The sequence below is a fragment of the Tribolium castaneum genome, chromosome 10 (genome assembly GCF_031307605.1).
Source record: "Tribolium castaneum strain GA2 chromosome 10, icTriCast1.1, whole genome shotgun sequence".
Classification (NCBI taxonomy): domain Eukaryota; kingdom Metazoa; phylum Arthropoda; class Insecta; order Coleoptera; family Tenebrionidae; genus Tribolium; species Tribolium castaneum.
Window position 1 is genome coordinate 1,582,407 of NC_087403.1, and position 19,701 is coordinate 1,602,107.

Here is a 19,701-nt window from a genome sequence, read left to right on the forward strand (position 1 = left end):
ACTGGTCGCTTTAAGCTGGTCTGGAATGAGATGGGGTGGTTTGATTTGTTTAAAAGCTTGTCTTCTTATAATAGGTTTGATTTGGGAGAAAATATGATACTAGGTTGGTAATAATCCGCTTTTACAGTGACATGTGTCACGGGTGATTACCGCCTGCTATATATAGGAGTCTAGTAGAGTTGGCCACTTTATAGTGGTATAATTTGTTGGCTGAGATAATTGCAACAGGAAACTTAATATTATATTAGCAGAAAACTCTATGGTAAATAGGAATAGAGTCATTAAATTCGAATATTTATAGCGGCTGTTATAATAACCATGTAATTATAATATCATTTCACGTTTTATGTAAGGGAGTTTATTTCCTTTTTCCACAATAAATAAGAAATAATGATGGAGAATGTGGAGTAATTTTTGTTCTATTTATTGTGGCACTAATCATGATTAATAATAAATGCTGGCCAGTAAGAGTTTTCAACACATTGTAAAGTTAGAGTTTATGATTATAAGTTGCATTTGACTCCATTATCATAATATCCAGTGCAGAAGTTTAGTCTAGTTTAAATAAAAATGAAACTTGTTACATTAGTAGAACGTAATTTAATTTAAATTCAATTCCCATCTTCACTAGCAGCACAATAAGACAAGTGCAGTTTAAAAGTTCCTGAAGAAAAATTCAAAGTAACAAATAGCCAGCTCAGCTGTGCAGTAAATTTTAAACCCTACAACTGTAACAAAATTAAAAATTCACTTTCAAAAGAATGATCGTTGGATCTTTTGAATATTAATGGAGTTAGAAACTCGCTCGATAAAACTCCCCAAAGACTAGCAAATAACAAAATTAACGAGCATAAGTTTTTGAAATTTGTCATGACCGACAATGGGCAATATTAATTATTCTGAAATTGTTAAGGGGACAAAATTTATTATATTAGCTTTCACTTCATTTATTTATATGCATGGCAATCCCACGCCGATTTTACGCTTTGATAAAAATTCTTATTGTTACGTACCCGTTACTCGTAATATACATTAAATTATTCCGCCGCGCATTCATTACAAATTTGTCTCAATAATTTAAATACAGAATTTAAAAAATTCTCAACGCTCGAATAAAGCCAATAAATAATACATCGATAAAATCACTAGTAATTGGTATTTTAAACGCGTTATTGTGTACAGCTTGAAAACATGTGAGACTTAAACCACCCAAAGTCAAATATGTTAAGTGGTATGTGGGCAGCACAGGTGCTACGAAAGGGTCCGAACAGGGTTTACGATAATTAAACAAAGGCTGCGTTCAAGTAATTGCCGCTATTATTTATTTCTCATTAATTAGTTGCATATTTTATTGAAACAAAAAAGCATTCCTCGCGAAACTTGTAATTTATCGACACAAGTGCGTTTTCGTCGCTCCAAGCATCGATCACTGAAACAATCAATGTCTTAAATCATATCAATAACGCCGGAATATTATAATATAATAATACGCCACCGGTCCGAGCGGCTCTTTTCAGATGCCAGATAGACAGTTATTAACATATGTTTACAAGGGAGATAAAAATATTTATTTCTTTTGACCAGATCATTTTACATAATATGAGCCGTTTTAAATCGTTACACAGATTTCAAAACGTGTTTAACATTTATAGTTTCACTTATATCACGCATGTCCATCAGGACCCTACGTGCGATTTTAAAAAGACATTATGCTAATATTGCTTCAAGAAATAGTTGAGTCTATTAAACAGAGGAATTTTAATTCGATATTTGCACAAGACACGTGCAAGAGAAAACGCACACAAAGAAACCTGGCGCCGCTTTTTCTCTAATCGTGCCAAATTGAGACTTCAAACCTATACGTAGGATGACAATCTAGCATTATAACTGTACGTCTTCATCAATATGCAAGATTATTAATTAGGCGTAATTAGGAAAATTAAGAGACTTGCATGCTACCGGATCAATTAAATCCTCATTAAAATATTCGGCGGTGCAGATATATGTTTGTGTCACTATCGATTTAACCACGCTGTTGTTTTTCCTTTTCTCATCCTTGATAATCCTAAGTCAATTATGCTAATTACCGGACAAAATCCGACATATGTAAATCGAAATGCTAAGGAAAATTCCTCCACTTGATTAAGTTCGATAAAAACACACTCCTTAGATTTCCCCTTTAATTGCCATAATTCGAATCGTCACGCTGGAAAGATATACAGCACAATACGCAATAAATAATAAAACAAAGCGACGTTAGACAATTTGGGATTTTTCGCTGCGTCGGAACGAAAGAAATAATCGGAGCTAGTCAAAGGGTGACGGTCTGTATTTGTCGCGAGTAAATAATGCAAACAGCTTGCTGTAATTTGTTTGGTTGTAATTAAAACGTAATTTACTACTTGAAATTTTGCCCTTGTCCGGCAACTGCACAATCAACATTTGCCTAAATTAACAATAAATCCATCCTAAAGGGAAATTTTGTGAGTGACGGATCGATGCAGTTTTTCACTGCCACTTAAGGATTTAATCACAAGTGGCACTTATTTTAATAGTGTGGAGTACCTCAATTATGGCTGAGAAAGGCGGTGTGTGTGATACCAAATGGCGTTACTGACATGTTTATTTCGAATTCGTTCGCGCCACTTTCAAAAACTACCGGAAAAACTTGTAATAATTAATTAGAAGATTAAAAGTTCTCATGTTAGACTTCAGTGGTTTTATTAGATAATATATTTCAGTTAGCCACGGGTTAAGCCAACGTCAAGTAGTAGGAAACGAATGGCTTGTTTTACCTAAACAACATTACGTTAGAAATAGCTTACATTTAAAGGAAAATACTAGATCCATTAGTCAGGGAGCGTGCGTTAAAAATCGCCCTTTGTCTCCTATCTGTTAACTTTTTTGGACCCTACTCAACCTCCACGATTAACATTAAATTCACCAACAGGTTGGTTCACACAGTACAAATCCATCATTTTGACAAATCACGATTGAGCGATTTCACAGCCTCTTTAATTAATTACACCGTGGGGCCTAAAACATATTCAAGACAAGTAGGCGGCGACCCAAGAGTTAGCCTTGTCACTATTGTAATGTCGCAAATGCATTATTTTATTTTTTCACAAAACAACTCGCAGCTGCGCGAACTGTAAAAAGTAAAAATGACGCGACGATTATTTTAAACATCCCACTTGCGATAGGATTCGCGACAAATTCAGGAAGACGGGGAAATATATTTCATTATTGCCTGACTCGTCTTCGGATGTTTAAGTTTGCGCGAACTAACTTGAATTATTCCATTGAGGCTGTTTGTCTTTTTTGTCCCTGTTTATACATGAGCGTTATTAAAGTGGATAAACAAAAGACGACTTGGATTTAATTGAATGTCATTTATTCGGATAATTTAATAATAATTTAGCGAATATTCAAAAGTACTAATTAATAAATTGCAAAGGGTCCTAATTACCGCTGACTGCTATCGACGGATTAAAACTAATTGGCACATTCGTCAATTATGCACAAATAAAAAATAGGTGCATCAAATAACCTGTTTGCAAGCATAATTTGTTTTGGTAAAATGGAACAGCAATTTTTGAAAGTAATCCACTTTTCACAGCGGCAATTAATTTTTCTAATTTGCATAGCGGGTAAAATCAATGACCGGTTTCTCGCGATTAAGTACCGTCTCAGCCACCGTTTTAAACAATACTGAATAAAAAATGGCACAGAGGTGTGTAACGGTGGCATAAACATCGTTAAGCTTCCAGCTTAGAAGAGATATACACTAAATATTTTAAGACACTTTGCAGATAAGAAATATTTCCCCTCATACCACAGAATGTTTGTGGTAATAAAATAACAAAGTTGGAAAGTTGTTTTTTCCCGGCCTTACCGCCATTAATATATAAGTTTGTGTTAATAAACATGGAATTCTGACTGAATTCTAGTTTCGGTAGCAGCGATTAAAATGAGAAAAAGTGGGAAAGTATTTATTTTATTTAGCCGTGTTTATCTTGACCATCGGCTCTAATGGAAATAGTAGGGGAAACCGGACCCGATCGAGCCGCGGTCGCTCTTCATAGCTATGACAAAATTATTTCGGAAATAGTTAGTCGTTATTTATACCGTGTAGTCCGTGTAGTCGAGTAGTGTTTTTAAATTTTATTAGAGACGAGTAGAATGGATGTAGTGGATTGTAGCATGTAAGACTAATCAGCCTACACTCTGGTTCTGTGTGGGATGCAGTCGAACCGCCCGACCGCTCACTGTCAGACGTTCATTTCAATTTCATGTTGATTTCATCAATAATCATTCTCTCTTATCTTTATTTTCTTAAGTTGTTTTACTTAAACACTCCGAGAGTAAATTATTGGGCTTCCATGTGTTAAAACACACTCGCGTAAATTTCACTTCGATTCGTAGAGTTGTGTCCGAAACGCCGCCTATCGTTGCAATTATTTCGAAGATCATTCAGCCGATAAGCCCGCGATATTCCCCATATTTAACTCCAATTACTCCACTTGGAACAGTAGTGTTGAATTCTCCCATTTAGATGTTTATTTATTGTCACGTTTTACGGCCCCTTTTATTCCCTCATTTACAACGGCAACTTGTCTTGATCCGTTACAATTCTATTTTTATCAGGATACTCCTAATTAATCTTTATAGCGAATTATTTCCCTCTGCGCGTCGTTATTATTAATGCGGGAAGTAATGAATTCACAAATGCAACCATTTTTCTTCGTACACAAAGAACATTGTGTCTGTTCCACACAGATTCCATCATTAATAAAAACATCCAAATGTGACTGAAACACATCTAAGACATTCTCATTTGCGTGTTCGCTTAATATACAACATAAATCCAATCGGCTTAAAAATCACCCCAAAAAATGCTGTTTATGTGCTTAACACGATCAAAAGTATTCTTCAGGCTCAGGTGTCTGGTCGTTGCGAAAGTCGTAATATAGAGACAAGGTCATCTGTGGAGTTTATAATCGCATTTTACCTTGATAGAGACGGCAAAGGCATAAACAGGCATAATTTTGCACTTCACTCGTAGCCCTCAGGTACGAACCGACGCATTGTCTACGCTGCATCTAAAATTGCTGACTTATTTACAAGATTTTACAACTTCACTGTCTTAGCAGCTGTTTTAACAGTCCTTGTAAAATTGACAATATATTTCGAGACGGGCATAAACCTGAACAATGAGCTTTCGAGCAATATAAAAATGTTCCAATGCCCTCATCGTACTCCACACAGACCTTATTTTTCTCTTTCGGAACTAAACCTGTTCCAAGACCCCAATTAATTAAAAATGTATCATTTTTGACCGGATCATAAATTAAAACTGCAACGATTAACTCTTGGAAACTTCACCCCAGATGAATTAATGGACGAATCAAACCAGACACTTGTCTTGGGAATATAAATCTGCCTAGGAAAGAATAGAACGATGATGACTACCGGCACCGTGCGCTCGCCACAGAGTAATAAAACTACCATAAATTTGATCTAAACATTTTATGTTCCCGTATATTGTGTACTAAGTCTCGATGTTTAAAACGCGTAATTAGCAAACAATCGATTAGGGATTTCTCGTGATAAATCAGATACAGAAACGAAGAATCCGTAATGAAATTCTGCATGACAGTGATATGAATCCGGCCGGAGCCGGAAAATCCTTCAATTAATTGGAGTGTGCCAGATATAAATTTCCTTTAGAAATTCGTGTTGATCTGTTATGTAGAGCAGGCAAAGAATGACTGTAGGTGTAACAGGTAAGTCATGTCCGAGTCTTAATATGAGACCGTCACGCCTTTAGTTTCGAATGAAGAAGTCGAGCTTTAAACATTGCCTAATAATGCCGTAACAGCAGTTTACCAGTGATCTGGTCGTGGTACAATGCCTTAATCGAAAAAAATCATTCCAACTAGCACATTTCCAATCCCACACGACCCATAAAGACGTCCCAATAAAATTCCTCTCTGTTTACACAAAAAACAATCGTACGAGTGCACCGCTTTATTAATAATTAATTATGGCTTATGTGGGATCCTGTAGAAAACCGTAAGCTCAAACTTTCTTATGCTACACGACTTATAAATTATTCCCAGCTTGCATGAATATTACAATAGCGCCCACCTTGCTATGCATCAACACAACATTTTCACCAACCACACGACCATATAATATAAGAAAAAACTCGCAAGGCGCGCACTAATTTTATAAATTTATAGAGATGGTTAATTTTTACAAATTAATTCAAATTAGACGCTTGTAACCGCGTGATTTGTGTGCAGGAAACGGCTCCATTTTACACCAGATACAATGCGGAGCCATCTATAATTCCTAATTCTCAGGTGCAAATTGACACATATTACAGTTTATAAGGTGGCACTGTAATTATTTTTGTGAGCTTCTCGCGTTATAAATAAAATACTTTACGAGCGGCTCGAACCGGTCAAACTCCTGGATAATTATAACTATATTGTTGACAAATTCCATTTCGATTTATGGGACGTAACTGGATTAGTGGTTCGATGGCGGATTGAATTTAAATTTTTCGACCAGTTCCCTCCAACATTGACATAAATCTTGGCGTTTATGTGAATCATCCCTGACAAATGAAAACGTCCGACCGTCTTCAACAATACTGTTCGAATTAAATTTATTTACAGCGAGCTCGATACCTAAATTATAACCCAATATAAAGATCTGACACAATTTAAGTGTCCATTTTATAGTTTGTTTAAGCCAGTATATCAAAGTGGCAGTGTTGTAAATTTCCTTTTCTCCAAATGCATAAAAGAAGCCACGATTTTTATAATCACGCCATAAATAAGGAAAAATCGCAACGATTTATCGTGCTAATATTTAGAAGTTTGCTCAAGATGCGTGTAAATAACTTGCGACATGAGCACAACACCGAAAGGCCTGTTACTGTTGCGAGAGTAATAAAGCGGGAGTTTTATCGTGATTGTTTACTAAAATCGAGTTTTGTTCTGTTAATATTTTCGACGTGGATTTTCGAATAAATGTGTCGTTAAGTTTTTATGCCTAACCACTGCCACAAATTAGTTAAGGTAACTGTTATGGTGCCACGCACCTACACGTTTCCTAATTTCTACAACTATTTATAGTGGTGTCTAATTTAGCTCACAATAAATACACCTAGTCAAAAAAACTTGCGAGTATTTAGTATTCACGAATTCATTTCACGGGTGTCCGTTTCCGTTAAAATTCTATTACGGTAACGGTAGTTGGACTTTTCCGTCAATAAATTCCCAACCCAACATAATTGTTGGGTGATGTCCCAGCGGGAAGCTTCAGTATTACAGATATTGAAATGGTGTTTTATCAGGGTCGCGGATGACCTATAAGTGCACCGAATTTGCATTATTATAGTTAATTTATGGAAAGCTACGTTCAGATGTGGCCAAATTTCAAAGCCTAGGAATTACCAGCTACATCCCTTAAAATGAAACATTAAAAGCGAATTTCGTTGAAAATATTGTTATTAAGTAGTACGTGTGGTGCAACAATGAATAATTAGCAGAGTGCGTCATTGTAACTCTCTCGAACAAATGTTTCTTGTAGGAGAACCGGACTAGAAGTGATGAGTTGGATTTAATCGCATGATAAAATAGTAAAGTTTCGAGATGAATCATTTTTAATGTTCGATTAGTATGAGGAATGAAATTTAGTGAAGTAATAAATCGATTTTTGAGCGGTTGTGCTTAAGGGATAACGAATGCCGTAATGAAAAAGTTGGAAGGTTGTAATTAATTGTTTCGGCAATAACAATCAAAGCATGCAAATAAAAATGTAAGTGCTTGCGCGAAAAGGTTATATATTATTTTCGGTGTAGTCCGAGTATACGAGCCTCAATATAAATATCAGTATAGCGGACTACTTTATAAAGATACCTGGAGCGAATTAAAAAGTGTGTGCCGTAATTTACAATATTTTTTCGAAACACGTCGTAAATGGAACTAGCCGGGGACGTAAAATCATACATTTAGCGTTATTTATTGCATCGGTTATGGCCAAATTGTTGGTGAAATAATAAAGATTTCATTGTAATATCAGCTTCATATTTTATAGGTTGTTAATTTTTTTGTTTGTTTGGCTATCCCGAAGGTAAAGGTAAATAAAGCTTGTAATTACCGACAAACGATTAATTATCAATTAAATGATGGCCATAAATAAGGCCCTACATACCTGTTCTAGATGGCGCCACATGTTTTACATATCAAGGTAACTCTATACACGCCGTATTACCCGAATACACCGATAATGCTAAATTAAATCACTCAATTAATATTTAAATAACAACGCTTACACCTGCCGACATTCAGACTTGCAGCATTTGTTAACAAGACCATGTGCTAAAACGTAAAAATCTTATAAACACTGTTTTTCATTATCCGAGCGACAACTTTGAAAAATTGTAATTATCGAGCTTCAAGGATGCAATAAAATATTTTAAATCGTCTCAAATTAAACGTAAAGTTCCCAGTTTTACATAAAATAATTGGATTTCCATTATCAAACTCCATAAATAACCCGATCCAGGTTACTCTATTACATAATAATTGACAACAAAACAACACAACACGTGTGCTACATCTAACGGACAATGTAATCGTTACACTAATTTATGCTTACAATAAACCCAGCTCCAGCTCTAATCAGGACGATGCGAGCGAAAAATCCACATTCAAGCGCCGAAAGCTCCGACACAGCTACTGTATTTAACACAGGAAATTCGTAAAATTTCTATAATCACAGCGGGCTCAAATTTATAGCAACATTTTCTAATACTCCCTAGCGCGATAATATGCCTGTCACATAAACGTAAGATACTGAATTGAGCCCAGGAGCCGATCATGTTACACTCTTTTACAATACACTTTTTCACCTTTGCTGTAACCTTTCCCACACGAGCATATTTTCAAAAATTTCATTCGGCGCCTCTCTCACTGCGACATTTAACTTTGGGCAAATTTCAGATTAAAAACCACCGTTTCTAACAATCGTCCCACGCCATCAAAATTTCAATACAATTTTGGCGAGATGATGCAATGGCGCTTTGTTTACTTATTTTCGTATAGAACCATGGCGCTTGAATAGTGTTATTGTTTCAAAGACCACCTGAAAGCTGTGTGGTGGCCTGCACTCAATTTTTCGAGTGGTAAATTGCAAAATAATGAGATGAAAATACGTTTTCGTATCTCATCGACGCTTTATAATTTATTAGGTGTTGGTATTTTATTAAAAATGAGCAAGCGCAAATTGAGTGTCACAAAATGTCTAAAACAACATTTTTGTCTTCTGGCGATACGAAAAGGTCAGAGACTGGCTGCAACGGTTGCCGCCAAAGTTCAGCCTCAGGAAGTAAAAATGCAAATTTTACAACTCCATGTGAGGAGCAATTTTATTATTTTTCCCGTAATTACTCGACCCAAAATCGGCCCGCCCACAAAAATTCGCGATTTTTAAATGACAACACGACAAGAATTAATTGCACCTCTAAGCGTAATTATATGGCACAAGCACTTACAGTGACTGGTAATTTCATTAAGTGCATATAAAACACAAGTCAATTACGGCGTTTCTGTAGGTTTTGTTGCGCTCCACGTTGCGAAAAACCTGATAATTAGACTAAGTGTCACAATAACACCACAGAAGGGCGCATAATGAAATCAATTTAATCCATTTTGACGGAGCCTCATCGGGGGGCGACCGCTGCGATTATTTATTGCTAAAATCTGGCCAGGATTTATATTTTTCCTAACAATTGCCATAAATCTGGACGTAGCGTGCGAGAATGAAACACGATTTAAACTAGGATTGCGCCGAGCGCAAGCTCGGCTTAACTCCTTTAAACTGTGCTAAACGCCAGGTACAGGTACTTAAATAACATAAAAATGTTTGGATTTTAAGGGGCAAAAGCCACACTTAATCGATGAAATTGATTGAATTTTTGTGTGGATTTGGTGTTGTGGTGATTCTGGGATTTTCCCGCGTCACTTACCTTTAGTGGCGGCGGTAACCCTGTCAAGATTGGTTAAAGTAACTGGTACGGGGTTAATAGTGAGTTGCACATCCGCGTCGAGCTTTTGCGGTTTTCGTCCAATAAAGATCGCCGTGTACCTATATCTTAAAACTTGTCGACACTTAACTCCTTCGCCGTCATATAATGTTTTGAGCACTCTCACTTCCTGATTGTCGCTGAGGCCGGCGTTGTTTTTGAAATAGCGCCTGACATAAACGCTGAAGACAATAGTGCGGTTGTCGAGGAATCGTATGTCACTCGTCACTTTCCCCGTGAAGACGAAATTGGCGAGATCGATCTGTTTTTGGAGTTTATCCTCGCTCTTAATTATATGCTCGTCGTATTTGCATCGGGGCAGGAAGACGGGGTGCGCTGAAATTTGGCGGCGTGCCAGCGCCGAGGCATGGCTGTGCAGCCAGAGGGTGGCGAGGAGGAACAGTCGCAGGATTGTGGCACGTGGCCTACACCCTTTCAGTGCCATGGCAAGAAACACGCACGACTAAAGACGCGGCATGACTGGCTCAACACTCTACCACGCACGGTACCGCTCCTTCCTTCAGCTAGCTTAGCACTAACATCTTAAAAGATTTCCTATCATAGCTGGACCCCATTGCTCATACCCACAGCCCACACATTCAAATTAGACTTTAATTAACCGGTTAATGTTTACACGATCTTTACTTCAATAACAAACCTTATACAGATACTCAGCCCTCGGACACTTTTACCTCATTTACCGAACTTAAGACTTCAAACAAATCATCATGCCATAATTACGCTATTTAGACCGAAAACACACTACCATAACTCTTCGCCTCTTCACACTTCACCCACAAACACACACCTAGTCATCCGATCGTTTAAATCTCATAAAATCTTTCATTACTTGTACCAGATCACTTGAATATTTCAAAAACAGGACGCCATAAAATCGCAATTTTAACCCCACTCGCGCCATCACATAAAAGGCATAAAACACAAATTAAAAACCTCACCAGACAATCTTGCAAAACTAACCGGTGCAAGAGAAAAATATAAAATTTGAAATCTCTTAGACAATACTTATTTATGTATCATGGTAAAGTGAGAGCAAGTTGTCATTTGCGAGAACGTTAATTTCTCGACCCACATACATAAAGGATTTAAGGATTTTGTTTTATGCTGGCCTCCAAAAACCATTAAAGCATACAAGATTTAAAAGAATATGAGTTAAATTCTATGTAATAAAAGTAAAAGGTGCCTAAGCAAGTTGTAATTTGTAATATGCACACTCTTTCATAATATAAAATTGTAAATGTAAACGTTTTGTAACTATTAGAAAATTGAATGAATGACATTTTTTATTTTTGTATTCTTAAAGATTCTACTGAGAAAAAAGTGGCTAGAACCTCCTTATGTCGATTTTAAAAAATAGTAAAATAGTCGATCACCTGTAGATCGCACGAACGTTTAAAATATGCTTGGCATGGAAGGATAATAGCTCCGGGCATCACACATCCACCAAGATTAAAAAGCTCGACGATAAATAGTTTTCGAGTGCTTTTTTACAATAATTCTACAGTGTAGACCTGGCAGTCATTACAGTTTATATTTTTTTCGCTAAAATTTCCTGAGTAATAACACTTACCTTCAAAGAGGTGAAAAAAAAATTATTTTAAACACACTCCAGTAAATTTTTATGGACTTCTACATGTCTTAACAACCCACAAAAGTTGTTAAAAGTCCACAAAAAGTCCATATGTTTGATTTTTTGATGTTTGATTTTTTCAATTTTCGTCGCAGTTTTTGTCGGTTTTGGGTACCCGGAACATTTCTCGAGCAATAGCTCCGGAACTATTAAAGATAACCCCATGAAGTGTATTATCGTTGGAAAGCTCTTTAAATTATCTATTTTTTTCAAAAAAGATTATTGTTCTCCGACTAATAGTTTTCGAGCAAACTGCTGCTAAATGCAATAATTGGTAAAATTTTTAAAAATTCATAACTAAAAAACTATTGAGAATTTGGCAATTTTCTTGATGCCAATCGATTCCCCGGATCATTTTGCATAGGTATGGATCAAAACAGTTCCACTTTTTAGAATAGTTTAGCCGTAAATGATAAAATAAAAAAAATTAAAAAAAAGTTAACACCCCCCCCTTAGAAATCGGTCAATTTTAAAGTGTCTTAAAATCAAATAAAACCGATTCTATCTTATAGATTTTGATGTGCTCTTTCCGATCTAAAAAAGCGTTTTCTCCTAGCTCTTTTAGTTTGGCCGTAATCGGCGTTTGAAAATTGAAAATTTTTTTGCGAGATATCGCTTTGAGTCCTATGCCATTTTGTAGAGTTTTTTATTCCGGTTATTCTCTATTTTTCCGTTTCTCGATAACTCTAATAGTTTCGCCGTAATTAGCGATTGAAAATTGAAAAAAAGTGAAAATGGAAACCTTTTTTTGCGTTTTTCTCGGAAACTGTAAGACTTAGAGCAACGAACAAAATACCATCTGATAGCGCTTAATTTTCTCTATTTTTTCGATTAAACCCGGAGCCGCTCCGGGCAACGGTTCCGGCTACAGAGGCGATCAAAGTTTTTCACTAAAAAAATTCATAAAAAAAAAACTAAAAGTCGTAGAGCATTGCGGTTTGTTCGATTGAATTCTACGGCTCATTTTACATATTATATCGATTTTTCACAAGAATTAAAAATTTAAAAATTTTTGCCTAAATTTAGGGTAGCCATTTGTCATAGTGAAAAATTTTATTCAATAAAAAAATTCATAACTCGAAAACTAAAAGTCGTAGAGCAGTGCGGTTTGTTCTATTGGATTCAGCGGCTTTTTTTCTTTATTATACTAATTTTTCACGCAATTTAAAATTTTCATTTTTTTTGCTCAAATTTCCTGAGTAATACACACTTACCTTCAAAAAGATGAAAAAAAATTTTTTTTTTAAACTTACTCCAGTAAATTTTTATGGACTTCTACATGTCTTAACAACCCACAAAAGTTGTTAAAAGTCCACAAAAAGTCCATATGTTCAATTTTTTGATGTTTGATTTTTTCAATTTTCGTCGCAGTTTTTGTCGGTTTTGGGTACCCGGAACATTTCTCGAGCAATAGCTCCGGAACTATTAGAGGTAACCCCATGAAGTGTATTATCGTTGGAAAGCTCTTTAAATTATCTATTTTTTTCAAAAAAGATTATTGTTCTCCGACTAATAGTTCTCGAGCAAATTGCTGCTAAATCCAAAAATTGGTAAAATTTTAAAAAATTCATAACTAAAAAACTATTGGGAATTTGGCAATTTTCTCGATGCCAATCGATTCCCCGGATCATTTTGCATAGGTATGGATCAAAACAGTTCCACTTTTTACAATAGTTTAGCCGTAAATGAGAAAATAAAAAGAATTAAAAAAAAGTTAACACCCCCCCCTTAAAATCGGTCAATTTTTAAAGTGTCTCAAAATCAACTGAAACCTATTCTATCTTATAGATTTTGATGTGCTCTTTACGATCGAACAAACCGTTTTCTTCTAGCTCTTTTAGTTTGGCCGTAATCGGCGTTTGAAAATTGAAAAATTTTTTGGGAGATATCGCCTTGAGTCCTATGCCATTTTGTAGAGTTTTTTATTCCGGTTGTCCTCCATTTTTCCGTTTCTCGATAACTCTAATAGTTTCGCCGTAATTAGCGATTGAAAATTGAAAAAAAGTGAAAATGGAAACCTTTTTTTGCGTTTTTCTCGGAAACTGTAAGACTTAGAGCAACGAACAAAATACCATCTGATAGCGCTTAATTTTCTCTATTTTTTCGATTAAACCCGGAGCCGCTCCGGGCAACGGTTCCGGCTACAGAGGCGATCAAAGTTTTTCACTAAAAAAATTCATAAAAAAAAAAATAAAAGTCGTAGAGTATTGCGGTTTGTTCGATTGAATTCTACGGCTTATTTTACATATTATATCGATTTTTCACAAGAATTAAAAATTTAAAAATTTTTGCCTAAATTTAGGGTAGCCATTTGTCATAGTGAAAAATTTTATTCAATAAAAAAATTCATAACTCGAAAACTAAAAGTCGTAGAGCAGTGCGGTTTGTTCTATTGGATTCAGCGGCTTTTTTTCTTTATTATACTAATTTTTCACGCAATTTAAAATTTTCATTTTTTTTGCTCAAATTTCCTGAGTAATACACACTTACCTTCAAAAAGATGAAAAAAAAAATTTTTTTTTAAACTTACTCCAGTAAATTTTTATGGACTTCTACATGTCTTAACAACCCACAAAAGTTGTTAAAAGTCCACAAAAAGTCCATATGTTCAATTTTTTGATGTTTGATTTTTTCAATTTTCGTCGCAGTTTTTGTCGGTTTTGGGTACCCGGAACATTTCTCGAGCAATAGCTCCGGAACTATTAGAGGTAACCCCATGAAGTGTATTATCGTTGGAAAGCTCTTTAAATTATCTATTTTTTTCAAAAAAGATTATTGTTCTCCGACTAATAGTTCTCGAGCAAATTGCTGCTAAATCCAAAAATTGGTAAAATTTTAAAAAATTCATAACTAAAAAACTATTGGGAATTTGGCAATTTTCTCGATGCCAATCGATTCCCCGGATCATTTTGCATAGGTATGGATCAAAACAGTTCCACTTTTTACAATAGTTTAGCCGTAAATGAGAAAATAAAAAAAATTAAAAAAAAGTTAACACCCCCCCCTTAAAATCGGTCAATTTTTAAAGTGTCTCAAAATCAAATGAAACCTATTCTATCTCATAGATTTTGATGTGCTCTTTACGATCGAACAAACCGTTTTCTTCTAGCTCTTTTAGTTTGGCCGTAATCGGCGTTTGAAAATTGAAAAATTTTTTGGGAGATATCGCCTTGAGTCCTATGCCATTTTGTAGAGTTTTTTATTCCGGTTGTCCTCCATTTTTCCGTTTCTCGATAACTCTAATAGTTTCGCCGTAATTAGCGATTGAAAATTGAAAAAAAGTGAAAATGGAAACCTTTTTTTGCGTTTTTCTCGGAAACTGTAAGACTTAGAGCAACGAACAAAATACCATCTGATAGCGCTTAATTTTCTCTATTTTTTCGATTAAACCCGGAGCCGCTCCGGGCAACGGTTCCGGCTACAGAGGCGATCAAAGTTTTTCACTAAAAAAATTTATAAAAAAAAAACCAAAAGTCGTAGAGCATTGCGGTTTGTTCGATTGAATTCTACGGCTCATTTTACATGTTATATCGATTTTTCACAAGAATTAAAAATTTAAAAATTTTTGCCTAAATTTAGGGTAGCCATTTGTCATAGTGAAAAATTTTATTCAATAAAAAAATTCATAACTCGAAAACTAAAAGTCGTAGAGCAGTGCGGTTTGTTCTATTGGATTCAGCGGCTTTTTTTCTTTATTATACTAATTTTTCACGCAATTTAAAATTTTCATTTTTTTTGCTCAAATTTCCTGAGTAATACACACTTACCTTCAAAAAGATGAAAAAAAAAATTTTTTTTAAACTTACTCCAGTAAATTTTTATGGACTTCTACATGTCTTAACAACCCACAAAAGTTGTTAAAAGTCCACAAAAAGTCCATATGTTCAATTTTTTGATGTTTGATTTTTTCAATTTTCGTCGCAGTTTTTGTCGGTTTTGGGTACCCGGAACATTTCTCGAGCAATAGCTCCGGAACTATTAGAGGTAACCCCATGAAGTGTATTATCGTTGGAAAGCTCTTTAAATTATCTATTTTTTTCAAAAAAGATTATTGTTCTCCGACTAATAGTTCTCGAGCAAATTGCTGCTAAATCCAAAAATTGGTAAAATTTTAAAAAATTCATAACTAAAAAACTATTGGGAATTTGGCAATTTTCTCGATGCCAATCGATTCCCCGGATCATTTTGCATAGGTATGGATCAAAACAGTTCCACTTTTTACAATAGTTTAGCCGTAAATGAGAAAATAAAAAAAATTAAAAAAAAGTTAACACCCCCCCCTTAAAATCGGTCAATTTTTAAAGTGTCTCAAAATCAACTGAAACCTATTCTATCTTATAGATTTTGATGTGCTCTTTACGATCGAACAAACCGTTTTCTTCTAGCTCTTTTAGTTTGGCCGTAATCGGCGTTTGAAAATTGAAAAATTTTTTGGGAGATATCGCCTTGAGTCCTATGCCATTTTGTAGAGTTTTTTATTCCGGTTGTCCTCCATTTTTCCGTTTCTCGATAACTCTAATAGTTTCGCCGTAATTAGCGATTGAAAATTGAAAAAAAGTGAAAATGGAAACCTTTTTTTGCGTTTTTCTCGGAAACTGTAAGACTTAGAGCAACGAACAAAATACCATCTGATAGCGCTTAATTTTCTCTATTTTTTCGATTAAACCCGGAGCCGCTCCGGGCAACGGTTCCGGCTACAGAGGCGATCAAAGTTTTTCACTAAAAAAATTCATAAAAAAAAAATAAAAGTCGTAGAGTATTGCGGTTTGTTCGATTGAATTCTACGGCTTATTTTACATATTATATCGATTTTTCACAAGAATTAAAAATTTAAAAATTTTTGCCTAAATTTAGGGTAGCCATTTGTCATAGTGAAAAATTTTATTCAATAAAAAAATTCATAACTCGAAAACTAAAAGTCGTAGAGCAGTGCGGTTTGTTCTATTGGATTCAGCGGCTTTTTTTCTTTATTATACTAATTTTTCACGCAATTTAAAATTTTTATTTTTTTTGCTCAAATTTCCTGAGTAATACACACTTACCTTCAAAAAGATGAAAAAAAAATTTTTTTTTAAACTTACTCCAGTAAATTTTTATGGACTTCTACATGTCTTAACAACCCACAAAAGTTGTTAAAAGTCCACAAAAAGTCCATATGTTCAATTTTTTGATGTTTGATTTTTTCAATTTTCGTCGCAGTTTTTGTCGGTTTTGGGTACCCGGAACATTTCTCGAGCAATAGCTCCGGAACTATTAGAGGTAACCCCATGAAGTGTATTATCGTTGGAAAGCTCTTTAAATTATCTATTTTTTTTTTAAAAGATTATTGTTTTCCGACTAATAGTTTTCGAGCAAGCTGCTGCTAAACGCAAAAATTGGTAAAATTTTAAAAAATTCATAACTAAAAAACTATTGGGAATTTGGCAATTTTCTTGACGCCAATCGATTCCCCGGATCATTTTGCATAGGTATAGATCAAAATAGTTCCACTTTTTAGACTAGTTTAACCGTAAATGATAAAATAAAATAAAAATAATAAAAAGTAGTTATAAAGGGGGGGGTGCCCTTAGAAATCGGTCAATTTTAAAGTGTCTCAAAATCAAATAAAACCGATTCTATTTTATAGATTTTGATGTGCTCTTTCCGATCTAAAAAAGCGTTTTCTCCTAGCTCTTTTAGTTTGGCCGTAATCGGCGTTTGAAAATTGAAAAATTTTTTGCGAGATATCGCCTTGAGTCCTATGCCATTTTGTAGAGTTTTTTATTCCGGTTATCCTCCATTTTTCCGTTTCTCGATAACTCTAATAGTTTCTACATGTCCGCGAGACAAAATTTCGTTCTTTGCACAACCACTTTTTAGTCTGTCCTTTACAAGACGTAGTTACGTTTATATTATTATATAAAGTTTTATATAATATTATGTAATTAGGAAATTTTGTGTCCGTTGTGAAGAAGTGCCCGTTTTTCGGACGTTAAGATTTCACTGTAATAATAATACTTCAGAAATCCGATTCGTTTAGTCCTATTTTGAATGCTTAATCCGGCCTTAACTCACCTTGCATATTCTACTTTTTTGAAATATTCCTATTTTTACAAACATGACAAGATAATGCAATGATCTTCCATTCCATGAAGCTTTTGTGTTAATTAAACGCGATTTATTTTCACGCACATGTAGCGCTGAGTTGATGACGGTACTCTTGAATGTCTGAATAATTAAAAAATCTTATTAGATTATTACATCATATTGTAATACATAAATATAATTGAACAAACAGAGATTACACAAATATTGTTTTAGTGGCTGATACAAATTAGAATAAGTGATTTCATTAATTTAAACAGTCGTAAAACAGAACATTGTTAGTTTCACCGGCCGGAATTTCGATAATATTAATTGAATTCAGTGATTGTAGCTATCAATGTAATAAATCACGTGGAGCTGATAGGATCCTTTTGTTGGCCAATAAAAGAAAATAAATGAAAAGTGAGCTGATTTCATGTTTGTCAAGGGAAATTTTTCTCATCCATGTATGGAAGAAAATTACTAAAGCGATCACGAAATCAACTAAGAGCACCAGAATCAACACTGCGGCAAATTATAGTCATAATGTAATAGCTTAATAAAAGCCACAACCGAAGACCTGTAATTTGAATATTAGGCATTTTTAATGATTGTTGTAATTATCTCCAAAAGGTGAGTAAATTTTCGACGCGGTTTCGGATGGGGCGGCATCCGCTGCATAACACACCGAAGAATAAGCATTAGTTTATTGACAGGTTGTTACAAATTGTACATTACCGTGTTTGACATGCTATTTATCTGCTTACATGCAGGACCATATGTAGCAAGTTGCGCTACCGGGGCGCACAGTTCAGAGTTCATGTATATTTACATAATACCCATAATTCATCTATTATTTTATATAATACGATACACAACATGATTAATGCCATTACACTAGTGCACCAGTCGAGACATATTTATATTTGAACGATCTCTAAATCATCACCAACAAATTTCATCGATTTCGACCCACACGCATTTTTTCCAAAGAATTCCGCAGAGGTCCACTTTAAATCCTCTTCTATTTATTAACCATACATGTACCTGGAATTTTACGATTAGATGACCCACACAAATATGTTATTGTACATGGACGTCAAATAAATAAGGAAGCTAATAACTTGCGGCTTCCTTATTCGTTGAATTCGATGCAACAAAGTGGTCGAAATGCCGCATAAATATTATTGTAGAAACTTCGTGTGGCATTTCCGGTCATTTTCCCACTTTTGTCTTGCTTGAAATTAAATCTGTATCTGTGAGGTGTGGTCAGTTGCCAAAATAATAGCAAGCAGTTCCGACTTCAATTAAATTGGTTGCGGGTTTAGTGCGACCAAATAGACTAACTACGTGTTACACATTAAATTAATAGATGTTAACAAGCGTTTTATAGTTTAATAATTCAGCGCAAATTACAGTAGTAAATATTTCAAAGGGCCTAAACAGGTAAATCATTGTCAAGTATTCTATGACGTAATTTAGTAAATTATGTACAATTATGCAACCTCGGCCATACTGAATCCTCTGTTATGGTACAAATGTTAGCGGCAAATTAACGAGAACCGCATTAACTATTTTAATTAAATATTTAGCCGGCTCTGTAACGCTATGGTCGAATTTTTAACACACACAAAGCGCACCCAACCCTCTTCCAACCTTTCAAATAACCAAGAACCGAAGTGGTAGACTGTGTTTACTTTTGAACTTCGGTCATGACTTGGCAACTTCTTTTATATCCCTCTTGTAGGATTCACACAATATCTCTATCAGAGGAGGGCTTGATGGTCGTGGGCGTCTCAAATTAAGCAATTAAACTTGACGATTTCCAAATAATTCCTAAACCAATTAATTCGAAATTTCTGTGTTTTCGTAGAGGATTTGTCAG

At 34.9% G+C, this 19,701-nt stretch overlaps 1 protein-coding gene across 8 annotated transcripts in view; it reads right to left on the reverse strand.

The window, feature by feature from the left end:
• LOC100141763 (agrin) overlaps positions 1-10,650 on the reverse strand; it is a 100,371-nt gene extending 89,721 nt beyond the window's left edge. For 7 of the 8 annotated variants that reach the window (XM_015980397.2, XM_064359279.1, XM_015980393.2 and 4 more), the window contains exon 1: positions 10,046-10,650. In XM_015980397.2, coding sequence (XP_015835883.1) covers positions 10,046-10,547 — 502 coding nt within the window. In that variant the 5' untranslated portion in view covers positions 10,548-10,650. The remainder of the gene's footprint in view (positions 1-10,045) is intronic. The other variant, XM_015980406.2, reaches the window with a different exon arrangement.
• Positions 10,651-19,701: the final 9,051 nt, after the last annotated feature.